Genomic DNA, 23870 nt, shown 5'->3' with positions numbered 1-23870 from the left:
GGTTTCATTCTTCAAAACATGTTCCAAAACATTATTAACTTTATCTTCTTATTTGTCCTGAAAACTCCTAATTGAATTGAATAATGAGTAGCACAAAACAAAAACACAGCATTAAAAACTAATCAATATGTTTTACAGCAGCTGCTTCCTCACTCTTATTACATTATCCCGTTAGGGGGAGTCCATCTGTCAATTCAAAGAAAAACTACATAGAAGATGCCAATGGAGGGGTAGGAAAGCAGTAGTGCATTTTCATATAAAATCTATTTCTAAAATTAAAAATCCACCAGAACTGCACTGATTTCAGCACTTAACTTTAAGGTATGGTATCTATTTTATAGAAAAAGTACTAGGAAATAGTGATGGTCAGTGAAGTTCCCATCTTCTAAAAGGTAGTTGAGTCATAGAATAAACAAAATATAAGCTGCTGTCTAGCATTTGACTTTCTGATAACACCATCAAGTGGGCTGAGAAAGGCAGGCAGAGCAGCACAGTCCCAAAGAAGACAAAGTCCCACACTGGCCATAAGGAGGCCGCGAATGGACCTGCACTAGATAACACTGAAGAAATCTAAGGGGCTGAGGTTGGAATATAAAGGAAGTAGAATAAACATTCCTTGAGAGTTAGAGACTTGGTTTTAGTCATGGCTGCAACATTCAATCTGTATGATAGCTAGCAAAACTTTTCAACTTTTTTTTTTTTTTTTTTTACCAAAGAAGCACTGGGAGGTGGCATCCTCCCAGATGGTGGTTCACTGCTCTTGGATTGAAGGGAAAGAGTGCAGGAGTTAAATCTGATTCTAGGTAGTCTCTGGTAGGTTTCCTTTAAGCCTTACCAAAGTAGAACCTTTTTTTTTTTTTTTGAACCCTGTGGACACCTGGACAGGCAGTGGCAGGTGTAAGACAAGAGCAGAGTGAATACATCCTGGCTTTGAACTTCTTCTCATAGCCTCTGCCTCTTGCCTTTTGGTGTCCCACCAAACCTGTTCAAAATAATGCCTTGTCTCCTAGGCATTCCCACTTTTAAAGAATTTGTCACATTTAATTTCTTTTTTTCTATCTCTCCTGGCACCCGCCATTCCTGAATAAATTTATTTTGTAAAAAGGAAACTATAGCCTTTGCTAATGTGCTATATTGACAGTTAAAATGCTATGCTGACCCAATCCTTATCATTAGTTATAAAATAAAATTTTGAGTGAGCTTATGTGTAATGTCTTTTCTAGTCTTAGCCATTCTATAATTTTATACTGTGAGGCTGAAAATTTTGGGAAGGGAAGTAGAAAGTGGGACACACATGGAAAACACTCATAGCTTAATGAAAAAAACATGGCCTTTGAATATTTCAGATAGATCTGATTTTACTCCTGCCACTAGTGACCTGAGTGGCCTTGGGAAAGTTATTTAACCAACCCAAACTTCAGTCTGTTTGGTTTTGAAGTAGAATAATATGCATTATCATGGGATTGAGGAAAGGCAGAAATTAGAGGAGATAATGCATGCAAAATGTATAATAACTCCACAAAGTGATGACTATTATTCTATATCAGGCTTTGATTTAGAGATTTATGAAATATATTTCCCACCACACATTTTTTTGCTGGTTCAGCTCAGAAGAATTTAGTTCCAGATATACCCTGACCGTAGCAATTTAGCTTCCTAAAAGGTCTATTCTTCCAAATAATTCATGCATATATTTAGTCAAAAGAATCAATTAGGGTATGTTCATTTCCTGTCAGTTGAGTCTTCTGATACGAATTTACTCTCGTCTGTTTATGATATACCAATTACATTCAGGGAGCTCCAGAATTTTAAGTAGAGGATCGTGACTTTCAAAGTTTGGAAATTCAGTTTTACAAAGAGCTTAGTGACACATGCATACCCAAATTCACAAAATGAATGAGAAAAAAAATCCTTGAAAATGTAATAACCAGCAGCAGAGATATTTTAAAATGAATGTTAGATTGTTCTGGAAGGTGTTAGCAGCCCTTCAAATATATCTGAAAAGATGTGAAGAACAGATAATTATTAACAGAACTTGTCAAAGGGAGATATCTATTAAAAGTACAATAGCTTCCATGGTACTAGTGAAAGGACAGTCTTTACAATCAACTGAAAAACATTGTGATTTGGCATGTGAAAACTCAGTCAGAAAGCCGTCTTGGAACAGAAGTAAAATGTCTTACCTGGATACTTTCCAAATATGTGTAAACTCTAGAAGTTGGTTTGGGTGAAACTGACAGTGGTCGTCTTCATTCTGTAGACAGCAGGATATATTAATATTTATAGAGTGAATAGGAATGAGTGCCAGATAAAAATAGGTCTGCAACTTCCTGCTGTCATTTTATTCACCTCTGTTGATAACCCTCATTCATCATTTTTATGCTTTTTCTTAAAGACTCTCCTTAACTGTACAAGCCTTCTTTTCAGTAGTGAAACAGAAAACTGAGCTTAAGTTGAGGCTAAATTGAGAAGACAGTTGAAAAACATCCTGGCATCACCAAGGTCAAACATTAACTTCTACTTGTGTGTAAAAAGGCAGGCTTTTAGTCACCAGTTCTTCCCACATAGGTACTTTCTCTTCTTTTTTTTTCTTCCTTCATTTAGGGCAAGTGTGCATGCCATGGCAATCTAAGATGATATTTGGCCATGTGGGCCAGTAGGCAGACAATAAACTCCTCCATTTTACAGCTTACCACCAAAATGTCAGTGTAAGAGAGCTTTCCCTTTCATGAACAATATATTATGCTAATGAATGACAGAATATGATAAGTATAAATTCTAGGACACATCAATTGAGAGTTTATTTTCAGTCCTATGGCCCATATGCATACACAAACACACTATCACACACTCACCTAAACTCCTTGACTAGCTTTTTTTAACTAGGTATCCATAAAGCTATGTAACTGTGCAGATATGATGTAATATACTCCATCATAATTGCACTATTTGACCACACGGTGGCAACAAAGTTGAAAGCTGATAAGTCCCTTATTGCTTGGGTATATATAATCTTGTGTGTCTCCAGCCCTATTTTAATATTTTATTTAGAGACAGGGTCTCACTGAGTTGCTTAGTACCTCACCATTGCTGAGGCTGGCTTTGAACTCTTGATCCTCCTGTCTCAACCTCCCTAGCCACTGGGATTATAGGCATGCACCACCCAGCTCAGCCACACACTTGATTTTGAAATTGCCTATTAAAGATTCTGATGGAAAATATCAGAAATCTGTATGTGGCTGAAGGTCAAAAGTGAATTAATTTTTATGATTTGTGTGTGTGTGTGTGTGTGTGTGTGTGTGTGTGTGTGTGTGTAAGTAGAAAGAAGCTAAGTTACTTGGAAAGAATGAGGTCATTGGTATAAAACAATGCTGTAAGTGTATGGTTTTAAAGAGAGACACTTTGTAGAGATGCTAAGGAACTTGGAGTGTGAGTCTTACTGTAGAACTTTACATAGAGAGTCATGGATGTATGCAATGTACGGGGATAGCTAAAATAGAAAATGTGACAGCAATAAGACAATTTATATGTGGCCAAGAAGGCCACACTTTATATTGTTCAGCAAAAAGGGAGGGAACTATAAAGAGAGAAAACAGTTTAAAAAACAATATTAAGTTTAGAAATGTAATATCTTAGTATCCAGCACTTCCCCTCTTTCAGATGATAAAATCAAAGCATGTATATAAATAATATAAAATTTAAATTATTATGTACTGAAAAACAAAATATATACATATGTATAGTTACTTGTATATTTCTGTATATCATTCTTACGTTTATTGTAAACCCATCTTATTTGGTTTACAGAACTATCTTGGGGTGGAGAAAATTAGCCTTTGTTGTATTGCCATTTACTAAAACTATTTTGTTTTTATTTAAAATTTCTCAGAAGGGTGGAGAAGAATTTCAGCAGCTGGATATGGAACAAAGTATGTGTTTTACTTTTCTTCAAAACTGAAGACCATGCCCTGGTCTTAAGAAAAATGTCAAACCTGCATTTTCATTTAAAAATTCTGTTGTCATAATTGTTCCGTGAATATTCCTTTGGAGCTAGAAGCAAATCTTGTTTTTATGATTAGTAGCTACAATGTTGGCAACACTTTTGATCAACTTAGAGAAAGATAAAAAGAGAGCAAAAATTTAAAAAAGAGATTCAGTCATTTACATCACATCTAATCAATGTAGGAGTTTTAAGATTTTGAAATCAAGGATGGTTTCTAAAGCCCATAAAATTGCTAAATGAACAGTCTCTTAGAACAAGAATTAAATTGTCATATTTTAGTATAATATAATCAAGTTTCAAATAGGGGAGGCATCTAAGATGAATTGAGCTTGGTAATGCCTTTCATAACTATAAAACACTAAAGTATCTATTGAAAGGCAATGATGTCAATAAATTTAGTCAAATGATAATAATTATTACATTTCTATGTGAAAAAGTACCATAAATCTACTTTTATAGTTTTACTAGAGCGACAATATAATTGTTCATAAATGTTTAGCTTACAGCTTAAATTCTGAAAATCAGGAGAATTTTGACAACATTTTGAAAAGTAGCATTGAAAACATTCATATCTTTTTACGATGCCTATGTTAAAAACAAGGGTCAGATATTTTAAATATGGTAATTCAGATACTGAAGAAGAATCAGAAGATGATAAGCTGTCTCAGTATATTAAAGTGATTAATATAACATCTAGATTCCACCCCAAAACCTTTATAAAGTCTGCTTTAAAATCAGGCAATTGAGGGAAGAGGGAGAGGGTAAGAGTAAGTACTGAGAACTGAATTGGAGCAAACTGAATTCTATGCATTTATAATTATGTCAAAATGAATCCTAATATTGTGTATAACTAACATGAACCGATAAAAAAATGAAAGGAGGCAATTATCCTTTTGTTTGTTCATTTATTTTTGTCACATATTTGCCCATGAGAGTATAATTTATCCTGCTTTCTGTGTATTAAAAGTTTTAAGAAAAAAGTGTTATGTATCAAAATTGTTGACCTATCAGCAAACACCATGATTGCTTTGATTTGGATCTGAGTATTCCTCTAAGGCTCATGTATTAAAGACATCATCCCCACAGTGGCATTAATGGAAGGTGGAATCATTAAGAGGTGGGGTAAAGTCAGATGTTTATAGGTCTCTGGAGGAGTACACTTGAAAGATATTGTCCTCAGTATTTTTTATTTTTTTGCTACCTGTTTCCTAATGAGATGTCAGATTTTTGCTTCAACATATGCTGCTGTCATGATATGCTGCCTTGCCATAACATCAAAAGCATTAGGGCCAACTGATCATGGGTAGAAACTCTAAAACTGTGATCCAAAATAGGTGTTTCCCCTTTATAGGATGACTATGGCATTTGTTATAGTAATGGAAAGCTGACCAACAGCAAACTGGTAGTGAGAAGTGGGGTCTTTGTTGTTGCTATATACTTGATGATGTGGAGAAGCCTTTGGAATTGGTTTACAGGAAGAGTTTGGAAATATTTGGAGGAACGGTCTGGAGAAAACCTAGCATGCTATAAACAGAGCTTACCTTGTGATTTTGCTGCGGGCTCAAAAACCAGACTGCTGATGGGAGTGCCAAGAGTAAAGGTGATGCAGGTGAGGTTTCTATTGGGAAGTGAGGACTATTGGAAACTGGACCAGAGGCTAAATGTTACACCATGGCAATTAACTTGAATGCATTTTGATCATGCTCAGATTCTTTGTGGGAGGCTGAGATCAAGGGTGGTAGACGAGTTAACTAGCAGAGGAAATCTCAAGGCAGCACAGTATTCAAGCTGTGGTGTAGATATTACTGGCTACCTTTAACTGGATATATAGTAAGAATCAGGAGAAAAGAGAAACATCAGAATGACTTGAAAATTTTGCAGCTTGGCCAGAGAAGGGATGGGTATAAGTTTTGGATAAGGACTGTGTGGTTATTGGCACCTATAAAAAGAAGACAAGCGCTTTGTACCAGGACAATAGGAAGGATGCCTCCAAGATATCTCAGGAATCTGCAAGGCCACCCTACTCATTGGTAGGCTCAGAGATCTGGAAGTGTGAATTTCTTTCAAAGACTTTAATTTGAGGAAAGACATCAGAGATAGACACCCTGTGCACCCAAGACCACCTCAGAATGACTTTCCGGTGTTAAGACAATAGGGTACTCAGAGGCCACCACAGCTAGTTTCAAGTGGGTCCAGGTATAGCTCATGCTGGCAGCAGAACTTGGCATTGTCCACATGATGTTGTTTTTGCAGGCAGGCATCCATTAAGATTTCAAAGGAAAGCTCTGCAGGCCAGGCAGTGTGTTACAGTGTTGAAGTCCCTGCAGTGGGGTGATTCATGGAGCTATGGGAGTGCATCCAAAAAGCTATAGTTTAGACCCTGAAAGGTAGAGATCCCCACATTGAGCAGTGCCTGCTGAGGAAAGCTCCAGAGAGTATGCAAAAGTTTTCCTAAAAGAGTACCATTGTGGGTTAACGCAAGCAAGGCCGTATAGGTGGGATCCCGTATCCCACCACAGTTTGTCCTCCATATTGGGCATGAAGATTCAGGACTTAATGTTTGCCCTACTGGGTTTTGGTGTTGATTTGTGACAATTCCTTTCTCTTCCCCTATTCCATACTTTTCAATGGTAATATTTACCCTGTGCCCTGTCCCATCATTGTATCTTGAAGGTATGTTGCTTGTGTTTTGATTTCTCACAGGGGCTCACAGCTGAATTTGCCTTTAGTCTTGAAGAAGACTTTGGATTTCAACTTTTGAGCAATGCTGAAACAATTAAGATTTTGAGGATTCCTGGAGATGGACTAAAGACATCTTGCACTGTAAGATAGTCATAACCCTTAGGGAACAGCAGCAGAATGCTGCAGTTTGGATTTGTAGTGTCCTCCAAAGGCCCATGTAGTAAAGCTTGGTTCCCAAGGTCATGTAATTGGGATGTGGGGGAATCTTTAAGAGCTGGGGCATAGTGGGAAGTCGTTTGGTTACAGGAAGAATGCCCTTAAAGGGGATTTTGAGGCCTCCATCTCTTCCTCACTTTTTCCTTTTGCTTTTTGGTTCATGATAAGGTACATGGCTTTGCTCTGCATGTACTCCTACCATGATGTGCTGCCTTACCACAGACTCTAAAGCAAATGGGATAATGGATCATGTACTGAAACCTCCAAAATTGTGAAACAATTCACTTCATAAGTTGATTGTCTCAGGGACTTTTTTTTTTAGTGCAACAGAAAGCTAACAAGTGATACTGTGATGTACACATTATTCTGAGATAGCAAATCAATGCCCATATCTCTCAATATTTTCCCAAGTTTTTAAATGTTTCAGTGCAAACTAGTTTTAATAAGGCTTTAAAATTTTGACTAGTAAATGACTGAAATATAATATTGTCTGTCACCTTAATTCTATGACATCAATAGCTAATACTTATGTAATCCTACCAAGGTCAGACACAGATCTAAGCTCCTCACTTATATTTCTCAGTTGAGTTCCCCTAATAGCCACATTGGCTAAATACTATTTATTATTTATAATTTTAGATAAAAATTAAGGTGCAGATTATTGAATAATTTTCCTAAGAGTGAATATTTGAAATGGGCAACATGAGACCAGAGTTATTTCTTGAAACAAGATGCCAAATTAATAAATTTAATATTTCTCATTTCAAATGGTCAGAGCTAGGACTATGTACTTTAAAATTTAGACATAAAAACAATTTCCACTGCCAATCCTTCATATTAGTTTCTATCAGTTTGTCCCTACAGCTGCTTCTCAGGGTATAGATACATTTTCTTTTGAAGGACATATCTTTGTTGAACTTCATTATATATATGTGTGTGTGTGCGCGTGCGTGTGTGTGTGTGTGTGTGTGTGTGTATTTAATTCTCTCTCTACTAGGATGTGAACACTAAATTTTAAAGAATGTACCAATATGTCTTGTCTTTGTGTTGGCAGTGTTTAGAATAATTTCTACCACATGATAGGTGCTTAATTATTATTTGTTTGATGAAAAAATAAATTACCAATCTATACTCTATGTTTTCTAGGATTCTGGATTTGAACTATGTTCATTAAATTTTTTTACTGTATGAGACAAGTATTATATATAGCATATAGAACACGTTTAACAAATAGTTCTTAAATTAGTCACACACATACACACGTAACACTTATGCTCATTCCTAAAAGTGAAGTCTTAAAGATTTTTATAAAATGTAATGTATTCTACTTTGGAATGTGATTATGAAAAAAAATTTAAAAAAGAGTGAAGATTTGGAAAATGAAGACATGGAGTACCTTTCTTTTATCCTATGTAAAGGCTTCATTGCTCTTTAATTTGGAATGGGGGCCAGCTGGTTCTCCTGGATGAGACTTGGTTGATTTTTGTCTACTATTCTAGTCACTCATGCAGAGCCTAGTACATAAAAATCACACACTAAATACTTATTAAATGAATAGAAAGTACACAGATTCCTTTGCCTTCAGGCATATGATAAAATTTTAAATCACAGCTGCAGTCAGTGCTAGGAAAAGTTGTGGATAAGAAAAGACATGCATTTTTTCTGTTCATAAGTTCTTGTTTCAGCCAAGAGTTGATGTTATTTATTATATGAAGTAGAGAGATGGTTACTAGCAAAGTTACCATGAAGAATAAAAAAGAAGCATGTAACTTAATGATCTCTATGATTAAAATGACACATTAGAATAGGCCCTTTGGGTTACAGATACATACTATATACTCAATGATGACTTTGTGCTTGTCCTTGCACATAATGACAATGGTGGCAATTGCAAGAACTCAAAGACACTGGATTGGATGGCACTGTAAATTTTATGACGTACTACTTTTTTGTTTGTTTGTTTTTAATTCTAATTTGTTACATATACAGCAGAATTCATTACAATTCATATATCACATATACAGCACAATTTTTCATAACTCTGGTTGTATAAAAACCATATTCATACCATTCATGTCTTCATTCATGTACTTAGGGTAATGATATCCATCTCATTCCACCATCTCTTTTATCCCCATCCCCCTTCCCTTTCCCTCCCACCCCTTTGTCCTACCTAGAGTTTGTCTAATCCTCCCATGCACCCCTACCAACCTGACTATGAATCAGCCTCCTAATATCAGAGAAAATATACTGCGTTTGGTTTTCTGGGATTGGCTAACTTCACTTAACATTATATTCTCTAACTATCCATTTACCTGCAAATTCCATGATTTTATTCTCTTTTATTTCTGAGTAATATTCCATTGTGTATATGTACCACATTTTCCTTATCCATTCATCTACTGAAGGGCAACTAGGTTGGTTCCACAGTTCAGCTATTGTGAATTGTGCTACTATAAACATTGATGTGGCTGTGTCCCTATAGTATGCCGCTTTTAAGTTCTTTGGGTATATACCAAGGAGTGGGATAGCTGGGTCAAATGGTGGTTCGATTCCCAGCTTTCCAATGAATCTCCATATTGCTATCCATATTGGCTACACTAATTTGCAGTCCCACCAGCAATGTATGAGTGTGCCTTTTCCTCCACATCCTCGCCAACATTTATTGTTGTTTGTATTATTGATAGCTGCCATTCTGACTGGAGTGAGATAAAATCTCAGAGTAGTTTTGATCTGCATTTCTCTAATTGCTAGAGCTGTTGAACATGTTTTCACATATTTGTTGATTGATTGTATATATCATCTTCTGAGAGGTGTCTGCTCAGTTCCTTGGCCCATTTATTGATTAGGCTATTTGTTTTTTTTTTTTTTTGGTGTTTAGCTTTTTGTATTCTTTATATACCCTAGAGATTAGTGTTCTATCTGATGTGTGAGTGGTAAAAATTTGCTCCCAAGATGTAGGCTCTCTATTCACTTCACCTAAACTCTAGAAAAACTAGGGATAATAGGAACATATTTCAACATCACAAAAGCTATGTATGCTAAGCCTCAGGCCAACATCATTCTAAATGGAGAAAAATTGAAAGCATTCCCTCTAAAAACTGGAACAATACAAGGATGCCCTCTTTCACCACTTCTACTAAACAGAGTTCTTAAAACACTAGCCAGAGCAATTAGACATATAAAAGAAATTAAAGGGATGCGGATGGGAAGATAACTCAAATTAGCACTGTTTGCTAACAGTGATTCTATATCTAGAAGACCCAAAAATTCCACCGGAAAACTTCTAGAACTAGTAAATGAATTCAGCAAAGTAGCAGGATACAAAATCAACACCCATAAATCAAAGGCATTTCTGTATATCAATGACAAATCCTCAGAAAGGGAATGAGAAAACTACCCCATTTACAGTTGCCTCAAAACAAACAAACAAACAAACAAACTTGGGAATCAACCTAACGAAATAGGTTAAAGACTTCTCCAACAAAAACTACAGAGTGCTATAGAAAGAAATTAAAGAAGACCTTAGAAGATGAAAAGATCTCTGTTGTTCCTGGATAGGCAGAATTAATATTGTCAAAATGACCATATTACTATAAACACTATACAGATTTAATGCAATTCCAATAAAAATCCCAATGACATTCCTCATAGAAATAGAAAAAGAAGCCATGAAATTCATCTGGAAAAATAAGAGAACCAGAATAGCTAAAGCAATCTTGAGCAAGAAAAGTGAAGCAGGTGGCATCACTATACTGGAATTAAACTATACCACAGAGCAATAGTAACAAAAACAACATGGTGTTGGCACCAAAATAGACTGGTAGACCAATGCTACAGAATAGAGGACAGAGAGACTAACCCACATAATTACAGTTATATTAGACAAAGGCTCCAAAAACATACATTGTAGAAAAGAGGGCCTCTTCAACAAATGGTGCCAGGAAAACTGGAAATCCATATGCAACAAAATGAAATTAAACTCCTATCTCTCACTATGCACAAAACTCAACACAGGTGGATTAAAGACCTAAGAATTAAACCAGAGACACTGTGCCTATTAAAAGAAAAAGTAGGCCCAAATCTCCATCATGTGGGATTAGGCCCCAACTTCCTTAATAAGATTCCTATAGCGCAAGAATTAAAATCAAGAATCAATAAATAGGCTGGATTAAAACTAAAATGCTTCTTCTCAGCAAAAGAAACAATGAGTGACAGACTACTTTTGCTCAAATCCCATTTTTCTTATTTACTGGCTATGAGAATTTTGAACCTTTTAATTCATTTCTTAACTTTTTAAGCACTTTTAATTATCTGATAGGAAAATTAGAGTATTTGTTACCTTCTTTTGGCCCTTGAACTATTTTATCATTTTGAGCACTGAGAACAGTGCCTGGCACCTAATATATGCATAGTATTTAGCTATTATTAAGCACCTATTATTACCCAGAGTTTGAAGTATATGAACAAGGCTGTGGAAAGCAAAACAAAATATAAAATTACTGTAAAAATTATATACAAAATCTTTGAGATTAGTGTGTAGATTCTAAATACAGTTGTCATATAAGTTGGTAGAATAAAGTGTGGGCTCTGAAGACTTACTGGCTTGTTCAAATCCAAGCTCCTTTCCATATCAATTCCATGACTGTTATCTTGGGAAAGTCAGAGGGGCTCCCTAGGATTCTGCTTCCTTATTTTCAGTAGTGGTTGCCTCACAGAATTGTTAAGATTAAATGTGATAGAAATGTTAAGAGTCTCACACATAAAATATAGGCTCATATTTTATTTATTCATATTTTATCAGAGTGGTAGAATAATATGGATTTTAAAATAAACCTTAATTTATATGAGACTAAAATGTCAGTGATTTATAAATTACTACACCAATGAGATAAATTGTTTTTAGCAACATACAAATTAGAATCTTATATTTTCTCTTCTTCCTTCATGATGCAATGAAATATGATGATTCAGCTTTTTCTGCAACACTGAGGGCAATTTGAAGAATTTAAGTTTATTAATTCTGACGATATTAGTTGCGCTTCATAATGTTTCTTTGTGGAAATGTCAGATGCATAGCCCTAGAGCTGTCAACAGCAGCCAAGTTGAGAATCAGATCCAAAAGATATTTCTAAACAATTCTCTTTTGGCCTCATTATGTTATATTCCATATAGACATATTACAACTTAATATACCACCTGACATTTTTTATGATGAAACACCTCATAATAGAAAAAAAGAATCATGCACTAGAAATCTGTTATCTGATGGAAATGACAAGGTGATAGGATTTTTTGCTTAAAGCAGGTAATTGGAAGATTCTACAGATAAAGACTGCCAAAAAATCAAAGTTCACCGCATACTGTGCAATTTGGTTTGGAAGTAACTTAAGACATCACACAGAGAATAAAATTATCATCTAACCGCATGAAATAGTGTCATTAAAGCATAGTAATCTCCTTCTAGGTAGTTTTATTATATATGGTGTGAATATTAATTTGTCCTGCTTTAAGTTAGGGACATAAATAGTTTTCAAATGAACAGTAGTTGTGTTATTATTCTGCCTTCAATAGTTTCTTCTTTACATTTTCTATTCCTTTTACTTCTCAGTATATAGATGTAAGCTATAATTATGACTTAGCAAGTTATAAAATTTAGTAAGTTTCTCATCAATAACTTTTCTGAGACCAATTTATTTACTATTCTGAGTGTCTTAGCTTGGATTGCTATAAGAAAATCCTTCCATAGACTAGAAGTTTTAAATGACAGACACAAATTTCTTATAGTTCTGGAGACCAGGATTTTCAAGCTTGGGTAAAGTTCTCTTCCTGGGTTATAGAAAACAGCCTTGTTGCTGTGTCCTCACATAGGGGAAAGAAAAAAAGAAACAGAACGCAAGTCTCTCATCTCTTCTTAAAAGGGCACTAAATCCCAAGAACCCTTCTCTCATGACCTCATCTAATCTAATTACCTCTCAAAGTCCCAACCTCCTAATTCTATACAACTGAGGGAGTAGGCTTTTAACACAGGAATCCGGGGTGGGGGGTGGGGGGAACAAACATTCAGTCCCAAACACTAAAAATGCAGTAATGCATTCATGTTATTGTTTTGGTCTAAATTAACAGGCATGCAGATAAAGTTTTCAGTATATTTCAATACTATATTCAGATAAACATCTATTCATTAAGTCAGGTGTTTCTGAATTGGCAGGAAGCCATAAAGACAGGAACATTGTCCTAAAGTGTATCAGTTTGTTAATGAAAATCAATGCAAAGGAGCCTTACCTTTCGTGATAACTTTCCTGGAGCTTCCCTATTTTTCTGTAGCTGAAGCTGAATAACTGATTTATCTTTCTGAAACATTTTGTGGCTCCCCAGACAGTGATCACTGAAGAAGAAAAAAATGAACACAATCACATCCTCCTACAATACCCTCAAGTGTGTGTTTTCTTCCTTGTCTTCATTTCCTTTTTATTTTTGGAGCTTATTCTGGTAAAGTCTGGTAAGAGTAACCTGAGAGTGTGTGTGTGTATGTATGTGTGTGCATGAATATAATGAGGGGAGATTATATCTACATAGATTAAGTGTAGCAGCATATTGTAATTTTTAAAATGCATTAATAAATGAGAAAATGATTAAATACACTTAAGATGGTTACAGTAAGCTAGAATAAAGAATAATTTACAAAATTATTTATGTAGCAATCTCAAAACTGAGGTCCACATGCTTCTGGAGGCCTCTAAATGATGCCACAGTATCTATGTGTTGGACCATTGTATGAAGGGAGCAGAGTGGAGTAGTAGAAATTTGATGGCTTTGGAGACATGTAGACTAGCTCTGTGACCTTAGGCAGCCTACGTGAACTGAAACTATATGAAATTCAATACTGTCCTCTTTGGGTTTGAGAAATTAATGTCTACATCAAAGGGTTGACAAGAAGATTAAGCAGGAAAAAATCCCTTCATATTTCAGAATTTCTAATGGCATAATTATATTTTCTTTTCCTCTCTGTTTTTTTTTTTTTGCCCCTAAATATTTGCCAAGCCCAAATTGCATAGTGATCACAGCAAATGGCTCTTTTGCAACATACCATGTTAAACAAAGTCTCAAGGATTTTTCTGTGAAATGAAGGGCTTTTGCTGTGTAGTCTCCTTTACTGCTTTCAACTTTTACATCTCCAACTCTTGTTATTCAGAAAAATGTGTTTTGTAAATGTATTTTATTCAAAGTATCTTGGCTAAATATGGGAAGGATTTCAGGAGAAAAAGATATCATACTGGAAGTTTGAGGTCCTTAAAGTAATAATTTAAATAAACATGTGGGACTCTTATTCCTAGCATAGTAATACAAATGAGAGCATTACTTGGTTAATATCTACTGTTATATTTGAATATTTAAATTATTTTTACAATTTTTATTCTTTTTAAAAAATATTTATTTATTTTTAGTTGTAGTTGAACACAATACCTTTATTTCACTTACTTATTTTTATGTGGTGCTGAGGATTGAACCCAGGGTCTCGCACATATGAGGTAAGCGCTCTACTGCTGAGCCACAACCCCAGCCAACACAATTTTTATTCTTAATACCTAACTTCTATATTACTATAGATTTATATTAAATATATTGTCTTAGTGATCTAGAGCTACACTGGCCAGCATAGAAGCTATTTAGACACATGTGACTACAGATCAATTGCACTGAGGCTAGTCTGAATTGACATGTACTAAAAGTGTAATCACTCACTGAATTTTGAAGATTCATCACAAATAATAGTGTGAAACATCTCAAAAACTTCATTTAATTACATATTGAAAGAATATTTCAGCTATATTGAGTTAAATAATAAATATATTGTGGCTTGTTTCTTTTTCTATTTCTTATTATGGCTAGTAGAAAATTTAAAACTAATAGGTAACCCACATAATAGGTCCATTGAATTGTACAATGCAAGAGAAAATTAAAATGAAGAGAGAAAAAAAAGCATTAAAGATGAGATAGGAGGGTGGTATGATGTCTAATCTAATGAGAAAATGGAGAAAAATATATTTGTGTTCAAGGAGGAGTGTTAGCCAGCTTTTTGAAGCTGTGACCAATATACCTGACATGAACAACTTAAAGGAGGAAAGATCTGTTTTGTTTCATGGTTTCAAAGGTTTCAGTCCATGGTTGGCTGGTCCCATGTGCTTTGGGCCTGAGGAGAGGCAGAATGTCATAACAAATGGGTGTGGCAGAGGAAAGCTGCTCAGCTTATGGCAGCCAGAGAGTAGAGAAAGAGAAAGAGGAAGGATCTAAGGACAAGATATGGTCGATGTGGTCTCTAGGAGCATACCCATTCCTTCACCCATGACTCACCTGCCTGCTGTTTCTACCACCTTTTAGTAGTCCATTCAAATTATTAATCCACCAAATGGATTGTTATGGTTTGGATATATGGTGTTACCCTCCAAGCTCCTGTGTTAATGCACTAATATTCAGGGGTAAATGTTTAGACTATGACAGGTATGACCTAATCAGTCCATTCTAGTTTGAATGGACTGAATTTGTGGTACCCAAAGGCAGGTGGTGTGTGGTGGCAGGGGATGGGTCACTGGAGACATGCCCTGGAAAGATTTGTCTTCCTTGCAGTCACTTCCCCTTACTCTCTTTGCTGTCTCCTGCCCTGAGGTAAGCAGAAACTCCTCTGCCATGACTTTCTGCCATGATGTTATACCTCACTTATGGGCTAGAGCAATGGAGACAGTTAATCATGGAGTAAATCTCTGAAATCAGGGGCCAAAATATACTTTCCATCCTCTAAGTTGTTCTTGTCAGCTATTTCATTCACAGAAACAAAAAGCTTACATATGGATTCATCCACTAATGAGGTTAGATACCTCACGATCCAATCATTTCCTTAAAGCCCCATCTCTGAACATTATTGCACTGGGAACCATGCTTTCAATACACGAGACTTTGGGTGACATTCCAGATCCAAAGCATAACAGGAATCTAGGTCTCAGAGGGGATAATAGGAAAAGTTACAATATCAAGACAAAGAAATGCAAAGCTTGGCAGTGTGGGAAGATGGTTTTGAACACATGTGGTTTTATACACTTAGGAAACGAACACTGGAACTATCTAGTTCAGACTGTACACTCAGATTTCAAGTCAGTGTGCTCAGTATGTTTTCTTTGATAATCATGTGTAAAATTAAACTGTTCAATAAACTGAATCATGATACAATCAAAAGTTTAGGTTTAGGTTTTTTTCTTAATATATACTTGCACATCAAGATTTCTGTACATTTATTATTCTCTCAACAAATATTTTATTCCAACTCTGCTATTTACTATCTTAGGAATTATTATGAGTATACTTATCATTTAAGATGAACACTAAAAGGGTGCTTATACATAATTGTCTCTATTTCCTATTCATACATTACTCATGCTATTTAAAAGTATTTCTTTGGCAATATGTTATATAAAGAGAGATCGATAATCTTAACACACACACACACACACACACACACACACACACACAAACCAGATATGCAAATACATCTGTCTTAAAGTAAAAAACAAAACAAAACCTTTCTAGATAATACCCAATCTATGAATATTGATTCTCACCACCTTAGGCACTCCTTCTAAACACAAATTTATGAGCAGGCTTTTTCACTGGAATAAATATATATCCTCATTTCATAGGATAACAGGGTCAAATGTTCTTCATTTATATGTAAGGAGTAGCCACAGAGGTATGTAGTGAAATATTAATGTCATGTATAGAAAAAGACTATTGTAATTTGACTGTACGAATATTGAGAACCAGAATGTCTGACAGCTTTTTAAGATTTTTTTTAAGAAAATTCAGTAATTATGTGAGACTTTAACACTTATTAAAACTAGGTCAGAAATACAGGTAAGGGAAGTTGCGGGTGCCAGTGGTAGACCTCTTGCCTGACATGCATGAGGCAGAGAGAGAGAGAGAGAGAGAGAGAGAGAGAGAGAGAGAGAGAGAGAGAGAGAGGGAGATATTGTGAGACAGAAAGAGAGAGATTGATTGTGAGAGAGGAGAGACCAAGAGAGGAAAGGAGAAGAGAGGAGAGAAGAAAAAGGAAAAGAAAGGAAAGAAAAGGAAAGGGGGAAAGAGAAAAGAAATAAACAAATATAGCAAAATGGTAATGCTAGTATAGTACTTTACAGGGAATTTTTCTAAGTGGTATGTGCACACTTATGCATACAGGCATACATATATTCATTTGGCATTTGCTACTTTAAAATTTCTGTGATGATACATCTATAATATCTTTTTTTAAGAGAGAGAGAGAATTTTTTAATATTTTTTTTTTGGTTTTCAGTGGACACAACATCTTTATTTTATTTTTATGTGGTGCTGAGGATCAAACCCAGTGCCCCGCGCATGCCAGGCGAGTGGCGCTACCGCTTTAGCCACAACCCACAGCCCCAATAATATCTTTTAATTCTAGTAAGCTGGTCTTTGTAACAAATAAAACAGTCCCATATTTTATGCTCAAAGTGGTATTTGGCATTGTCTCAGCACAGATAAAGATTAGTGGTATGTGGTTTCCGATGCCAAAACTACTCAAGTTTATTGTTATTTTGCTTTCAGGGGAACAATGGATAGGAAAAGTTAAACTTCATTACTTGGAGAGACAGAAAGAAGTTGAATTATAAATCCAGGGCTTGTAGTTAGTAGAGATGGGTAATGCTCTTGAACAGAGACCATCTATGACATCAACAGTTATTATTCAAGAGGGAACTGGACCAAGGAGTTCTAAACCTTTCCTCTCAAATGCTTCGTTTTTCTTAAAGCAGCCTATAAAAGGCAATAAACAATCATGCTTCCTCACTTAAATATGGTTATATTCCTTTTTACATAGAACACACATATTTTTAATTTGAAAATTATTATTAAATTGAATATACGAATGAAAGAGGTTTTCTTAATGCCAGAAGTCTCAAGTTTGCAATGCCTTTTCTATGACTCCATGCAGTCAAAGCAATTAAGTAAGTAGTAGCACAATAATCTATATAAATTAAGTTAACTAAGACAAAGTCAGAAAAAAAAAAAAAACTCAACAGAGATGCTGGAACCCTGCATCCTCTGAAAAAAAATAAGTCCTGAGCTCTAAGAAGCTCTTTTTGGGTATGATATGAAAAAAAATTGTAATAATGATACCAACACAGGAAATTAGAAATAGAAATTTTATTCCATCTCAAGGTTTCATTATCTTTCCTATAAGCACTCCAGAGGAAAAATATTCCACAACCTTTACAGATGGTGGAATGTGATCGTCGCCATTACCCTAAGTACATGTATGAAGATACGAAGGATATGACTCTACTTTGTGTACAACCAGAGATATAAAACATTGTGCTCTATATGTGTAATATAAGTTGTAAAGCATTCTGTTGTTATATATAACAAATTAAAATTTAAAAAATATTTTAAAAGGAACAGAATAAAATGGCACATTTCAGCTTATTAAGATGATATTGGCTAATTTGAAATAATATGTAACTCAAAAATTCTTTAGCTAAACTTTTTCTTAATTTAGAGAAATTACATCACTAGGCTATTTAAATTTTAATTAATTCCAAATTTTGGAGGGTACTTAGAAATTACTAACTTTAAAAAATAATTCTTTTAAGGAACAAAATAACTTGATAGCTGCAGACTGGCTATTATAGTTCTAGATACAATGAAATTAAATGCTGTACCTATTACATTCAAGTCTGCTTTGCCATGTCTCCTTGGGAAAATCCTACAACATCTTTGTGCTTCTCTTTATCAAGTCTGTCTAGTAATGGTGTTTGCAAATTCAGCTTTTTAGAAAACCTAGGTATGAAATATGCTATATTTACTAAATGTGTCTTAATAATAAACTATCTTTATCTATTACAAGCTTTTTCTTTGGAGTGTTGTTCTCAAAAGAAAAACATATAGAGTATCCATCCACATATGAGCACATTTGTTCTAACACAGAGTTATTGAATGAAAACTAAGTGTTAATTTGTATGGTGTTTTGTTGTTAGCTTTCTATTAGAGACAAACAACACAGTTAATTTTGAAATGCTACTATAAACACTTTGAAGGAGATCAAAAATCTTAAAAGTACACCTCTTAATGAGTGATTGATTAACAGATTGTACTTTCTGAACCATGTGTGAAAGTCCAAAGTTATGCCAGGTTCCTTCTATCTTCCCACATGATCCAAGGATTTTATAAGTGGAGGAGTAGTCAAAGCAAGTCCAAAAATTTACAACAGATTAATTTATAATTTGAAGCCTTAGGCTGCTCTAAATGTGGTAAAATTGTCCAGTTTTTCAAGTTTGCTAAATGAAAGTTTTAACTTCATTGGTGGGGAGGGTGGGAAAGACAACCCCAATTACCCTCAGGAATACCCCTGTAAGAAAATATACAACCCAATTATACTGTCAATGAACATAATCTCTTACCTTAAGTTGTATATACTTAGTTTTTTCCTCACTGGTAATTAATAGTTTGATTTCTACTTTGAGTACAAGGAAATTCCAATATATAACCAAATGTTTAATGATCAAATGAACACAAATAATTGCAGGATTAACTAAAACTATATTTAAATAATAAAGTTTTTCTAAAGATTCTTTTAAATTTTTAATTAAAGGTATTTAACTTTTGGAGAGTACTTTCTCATGCTAGTAAAAGTATTATAGTCAGGCAGGTGACTCATGCCTATAATCCCAGTGGGACATTGACACTGGAAGATCTAAAAAGTTCAAGGCCAGCCTCAGCAATTCAGTGAGGCCTTTAGCAATTTAATGAGACTCTATCTCAAAAATAAATAAGTAAATATGTAAATTAAAAGGGCTGGGGTTGTAGTTCAGTTGTAAAGCAGTTCTGGGTTTAATCCCTAGCACCTAAAAAAAAAAAAAAAGAGTCAGAGAGAGGGAGAGAGAAAGAAAAGTAATATGTCTCCATATTCCTATATTTTTGTAACCCATTTAACACTCTTAATTTAGTTTCTATTGGGAAAGGCCAGAAGACAGAAAGGAAGTCTCAGGTAGATAACCTAGATTGATGTGATCACTCTTCGTGATAAATAAAGAATTCAATATTGCCTTCTTGCTTCTTAACTTAAATTTAAGAATGTATGATTATTTTAAGGTGAGGTTTTTAGTTACTATAAGATTTCTTCCTTTTCCGTTTTTATTGGGGGGAGTACTGGAGATTGATCTCAGGAAAACTCTACCACTAAGCAATTTCTCCAGTCCTATTTTGTTTTATTTTGGGAAAGGGTCTTACTAATTTGCTAAGGTTGGTCTTGAATTTGTGATCTTCCTGCTTCAGCCTTCTAAGTTGCTGGAATTATAGGCATGTTTTATATATATATATATATATATATATATATAAACTCTGAGGTTTAATATTCTTTGGCAACACTTAAATAATAAAAGGAGTTTTGTTTCATTGGATCAGGAATACAAAACTGGTCATTGTAAGCAAATAAAGATCCAAACAGAGTTTTTAAGAAAGTATATTCAGTTTCTCTTATGAGGCATTTATGGTTAACTACTGACAATGCAGTCATTGTTTATTTAGCTAAAGCTTTTGAATACAGCACATTTATTGTTTCACACAGCAGATGATCAGGAGAATTATTTCAAAATTGAAGTATAAAGTAAGACTTATTGGAAATTTTTGAGAGAAGAAATTACTTACATTATATAGACCTGGGGAGAGAAATAGAAAAACCAGTATTCCTAGTAATCATTGGGCTAGAGAAAAAGTGATGAAATTATGAGATTGCATTATAGTTCCTATATTGTAAATATCTTTATGAAGAAAGATAAAGAACTCATGTGAGATGGCTACAAATCTAAGTAACTATTGTTACTCTCTGGAAGGAAGGCAGATGTGGGAATACTACAGGGAACAGCCCTCAACCTCCAGTCCTCTTGTGCTGTAACTGAGGGGAAAGAGAAAATGCTGTACTTGCTGTCTCAAGCCTGCCCCTGGACAAGTATGGTGGGATCAGTCTTTTGAAACAGATCATGAGAAATGGGATTACCCAGTATACCCCTTGCCATGGTAATTAAATTGGGGCTAAGAAGCAGGAACACAATAAAATATTTTAATATTTTTTGAACGAACCAGATATTTCTATTCTTCTATTATTTCTTGAATTTGTTATTTTCTTTTTCTCTTTTTGTGAAGCTTGGGATGGAACCCAGGACCTCATGCATGCTAAGTATGTGCTCTATTTGTTAACTACAGACCCTGTTCTCTCTATTCTGGTTCTAATTTACTAGTTCCATATCCTGTGCTTCATATTAAAAAAAAGTATTATGCTTCCATGAGCCTATAAAAATTGATGTTTTCTGTCCTAATTTTGAGTTTACTCTCTGTTCATAATAGTGTATCATTCAAAATTCTATTTATACAAAGCATTTTCTGAGGAGAATACTAATAGTTAATGAGATCATATTTTATATATTTGAACTACCTGGTAAATATACCATGATTTCAATGTAGAATCAGTCAGAAATTTGTCATTTTTGAAGAGAGTTCCAGGCAGAAAATGTTAAAGTGAGGGCCTGGTATTTGTAGATTTTCTAGATACACTTAATAGGAAGAAGCAGAGCAAGAGCCATGGCAGGGGGAGGGCAGGAAGTGAATGAACAGACAATGAGAGAGTTACAGGATATTTTAATTAAGACAAAATGTTTTCAATACTAAATTAAGATGAGGGTTAAATGGGTTACAAAAATATGGTTGATATATGAAAAAATGGAATTTTGTTTTTCCATGAGCTTACTACTTATTTTGTAGTAAGTTATGAGGTATAAACATCTTAATTACTTTATTGATTAGATTTAATTCTATATGATGCATTATTCTGGGAATGTGGGCAAATATTTTTCTTTAGGAGAGTATAAATTCTGGTCCTTTATATCCTTGGCTTTTAATCTTGTGCTACTTTAAAAGGTGAGCTGTGGCCCAGCAGCATAGACTTCATCCAAAAGCCTGTTGGAAATGCCAATTCTGAGGCCACTCCAGATCAAATGAGTCAGAACAGATCCTCAGGCGACTGTAATGACCCAGTAAAGTCTGAGAAACTTGCATTAGTTTATTGGTATGAATGTAAATATATGTGTAATTTGTATATGCACATATACATGTACATATAGTCATGTATATTTACATGTTCCTCTTTTTCAGGATTTTATATACTATTTTACTTGGTAAAGAAAGGACAATTCAATAAAAATACAAAATAGAACTTAGGTAATACAAAATAGAGAACCACAAACATTCCTTTAGCAAAGCTGTGGGGGGAAAAAAGCATCCTGATGATTGGCATTTCAATTTGAATGACAAAGGGACTTCTCTGTAATGGGATGGACACACTATCCCAAAATATGAAACCCTGGCATTTTAAGAAACAGCAGCAGAATAAGCTCACTCTCACCTCCCCATTGCTCTGCTTCTAGGAAACTGGTCACAAAAATCATCATTCCAAAGGCACACTCCCTACACCCTGAGGAAAGGCATATCCTTATCCCCCAGACAAAGTCTTTAGTAAGAATCTGAACAAACAGACCCCCTTTGCTTGCTTCCCATCCTCATTCTGAAATTCCACCCTCTTTGTTCACTCACACTTCCCATGACTGTCTTGTCTTCACCATATTTAAATGTAAAAACACCTGGTTCTCAATGTTTCTTTGGGTCTTCATTTCTGAAGGACACAGTGTGAAATAAATCAATCGTATGCTGTATGCTTCTTTTCTTATTAATCTGTCTTTTGCTATAAGTGCTTCAGCCATGAACCTAGCAATGGGTAAGAAATCTTTTTTCTCCTACAGCTATATCCTCTGAGTTTGGTTGGTTCGACAAGTATTTATTGTGGCTATTTTAACAGACAGATCTACTATCTGAAAGAAATCAAGTAGTTTAAAGTTTGAGAATTTGCCATTTAATCCAGACTGGATGAGAATCAAATGAATATCAATAAAAATATATGTGTTTAATAACCAGAAAAGTAATACTTCTTTTGGGATATTGGATTTCTGATGAACTCATGAAAGCTTAAGGAAATGAGAGTAATAGTAGTTAAAAATAGTACTACTCGATTTCACTGATTAAAAGCATTTTAGGCCTAGAATATTCACATGTAATACCATTCATTCCAAGGAAAATATTATTATTCCCATTTAACAGGTGGTAAAAACGAGAGATAAATTATCTGACACTTAGGTTGGAGAAAGAATAGCCTTTTAAACAAATGGTACTAAGGAAACTACATATAGGTGAGGGAAACTAGATTCCCATCTTTCACCCTGCACAAAAGCCAACTTGAAGTGAATTAAAGACCTAGGAATTACACTAGAAACTTTGCAATGGCTAGAAGAAAACACTCTAACATGTCAAAGGAACAAGTGCAAGAAATAAAACCAAAAATCAATATGTGAGAGAGCATCAAATTAAAAAGCTTCTGCACAGCAAAGGCAATGATTAAGATTATGAACAGAGAGCCTAAATCATGGGAGAGAATAATTGCCAGGTATTTTTTCAACATGGGGTTAATATCCAGACTATATCAAGAACTCAAAAAGTTAAAAACAAAAAAAAAAAAAAAAAAAAACCCACCACAGGAGCTGGGATTATGGCTCAATGGTAGCATGGTTGCTTAACATGTGTGAGGCACTGGGTTTGATCCTCAGCATCATATATAAATTAATAAAATAAAGGTATCATGTCCATCCACAACTAAAACAACAACAACAACAATAAAGCACCACAAATAATCAAGAAACAAGTCAATAAATGGGAAAAATTACTTAACAGACGCTTTTCAAAAGAAGAAATGCAAATGACCAACAAATATATGAAAAAATGTTCAACATCCCTAGCAATCAGAGAAATGCAAATCAAAACAGCATTGGAATTTCTTTTAACTCCACTTAGGCAATTATCA

At 34.7% G+C, this 23870-nt stretch overlaps 1 protein-coding gene across 2 annotated transcripts in view; it reads right to left on the bottom strand.

The window, feature by feature from the left end:
• Positions 1–23870, bottom strand: part of PIK3C2G (phosphatidylinositol-4-phosphate 3-kinase catalytic subunit type 2 gamma) — a gene marked incomplete at its 5' end in the record, with an annotated part of 348977 nt that overhangs the window by 285528 nt on the left and 39579 nt on the right. For both annotated transcript variants that reach the window (XM_081311198.1, XM_081311197.1), the window contains 2 exons: positions 2184–2254; positions 13187–13289. In XM_081311198.1, coding sequence (XP_081167324.1) covers positions 2184–2254; positions 13187–13289 — 174 coding nt within the window. The remainder of the gene's footprint in view (positions 1–2183; positions 2255–13186; positions 13290–23870) is intronic.

This window comes from Spermophilus citellus, assembly GCF_964194105.1.
Source record: "Spermophilus citellus genome assembly, chromosome: 10".
NCBI classification, from domain to species: Eukaryota; Metazoa; Chordata; class Mammalia; order Rodentia; family Sciuridae; genus Spermophilus; species Spermophilus citellus.
This window is presented reverse-complemented; position numbering and strand designations above follow the sequence as displayed.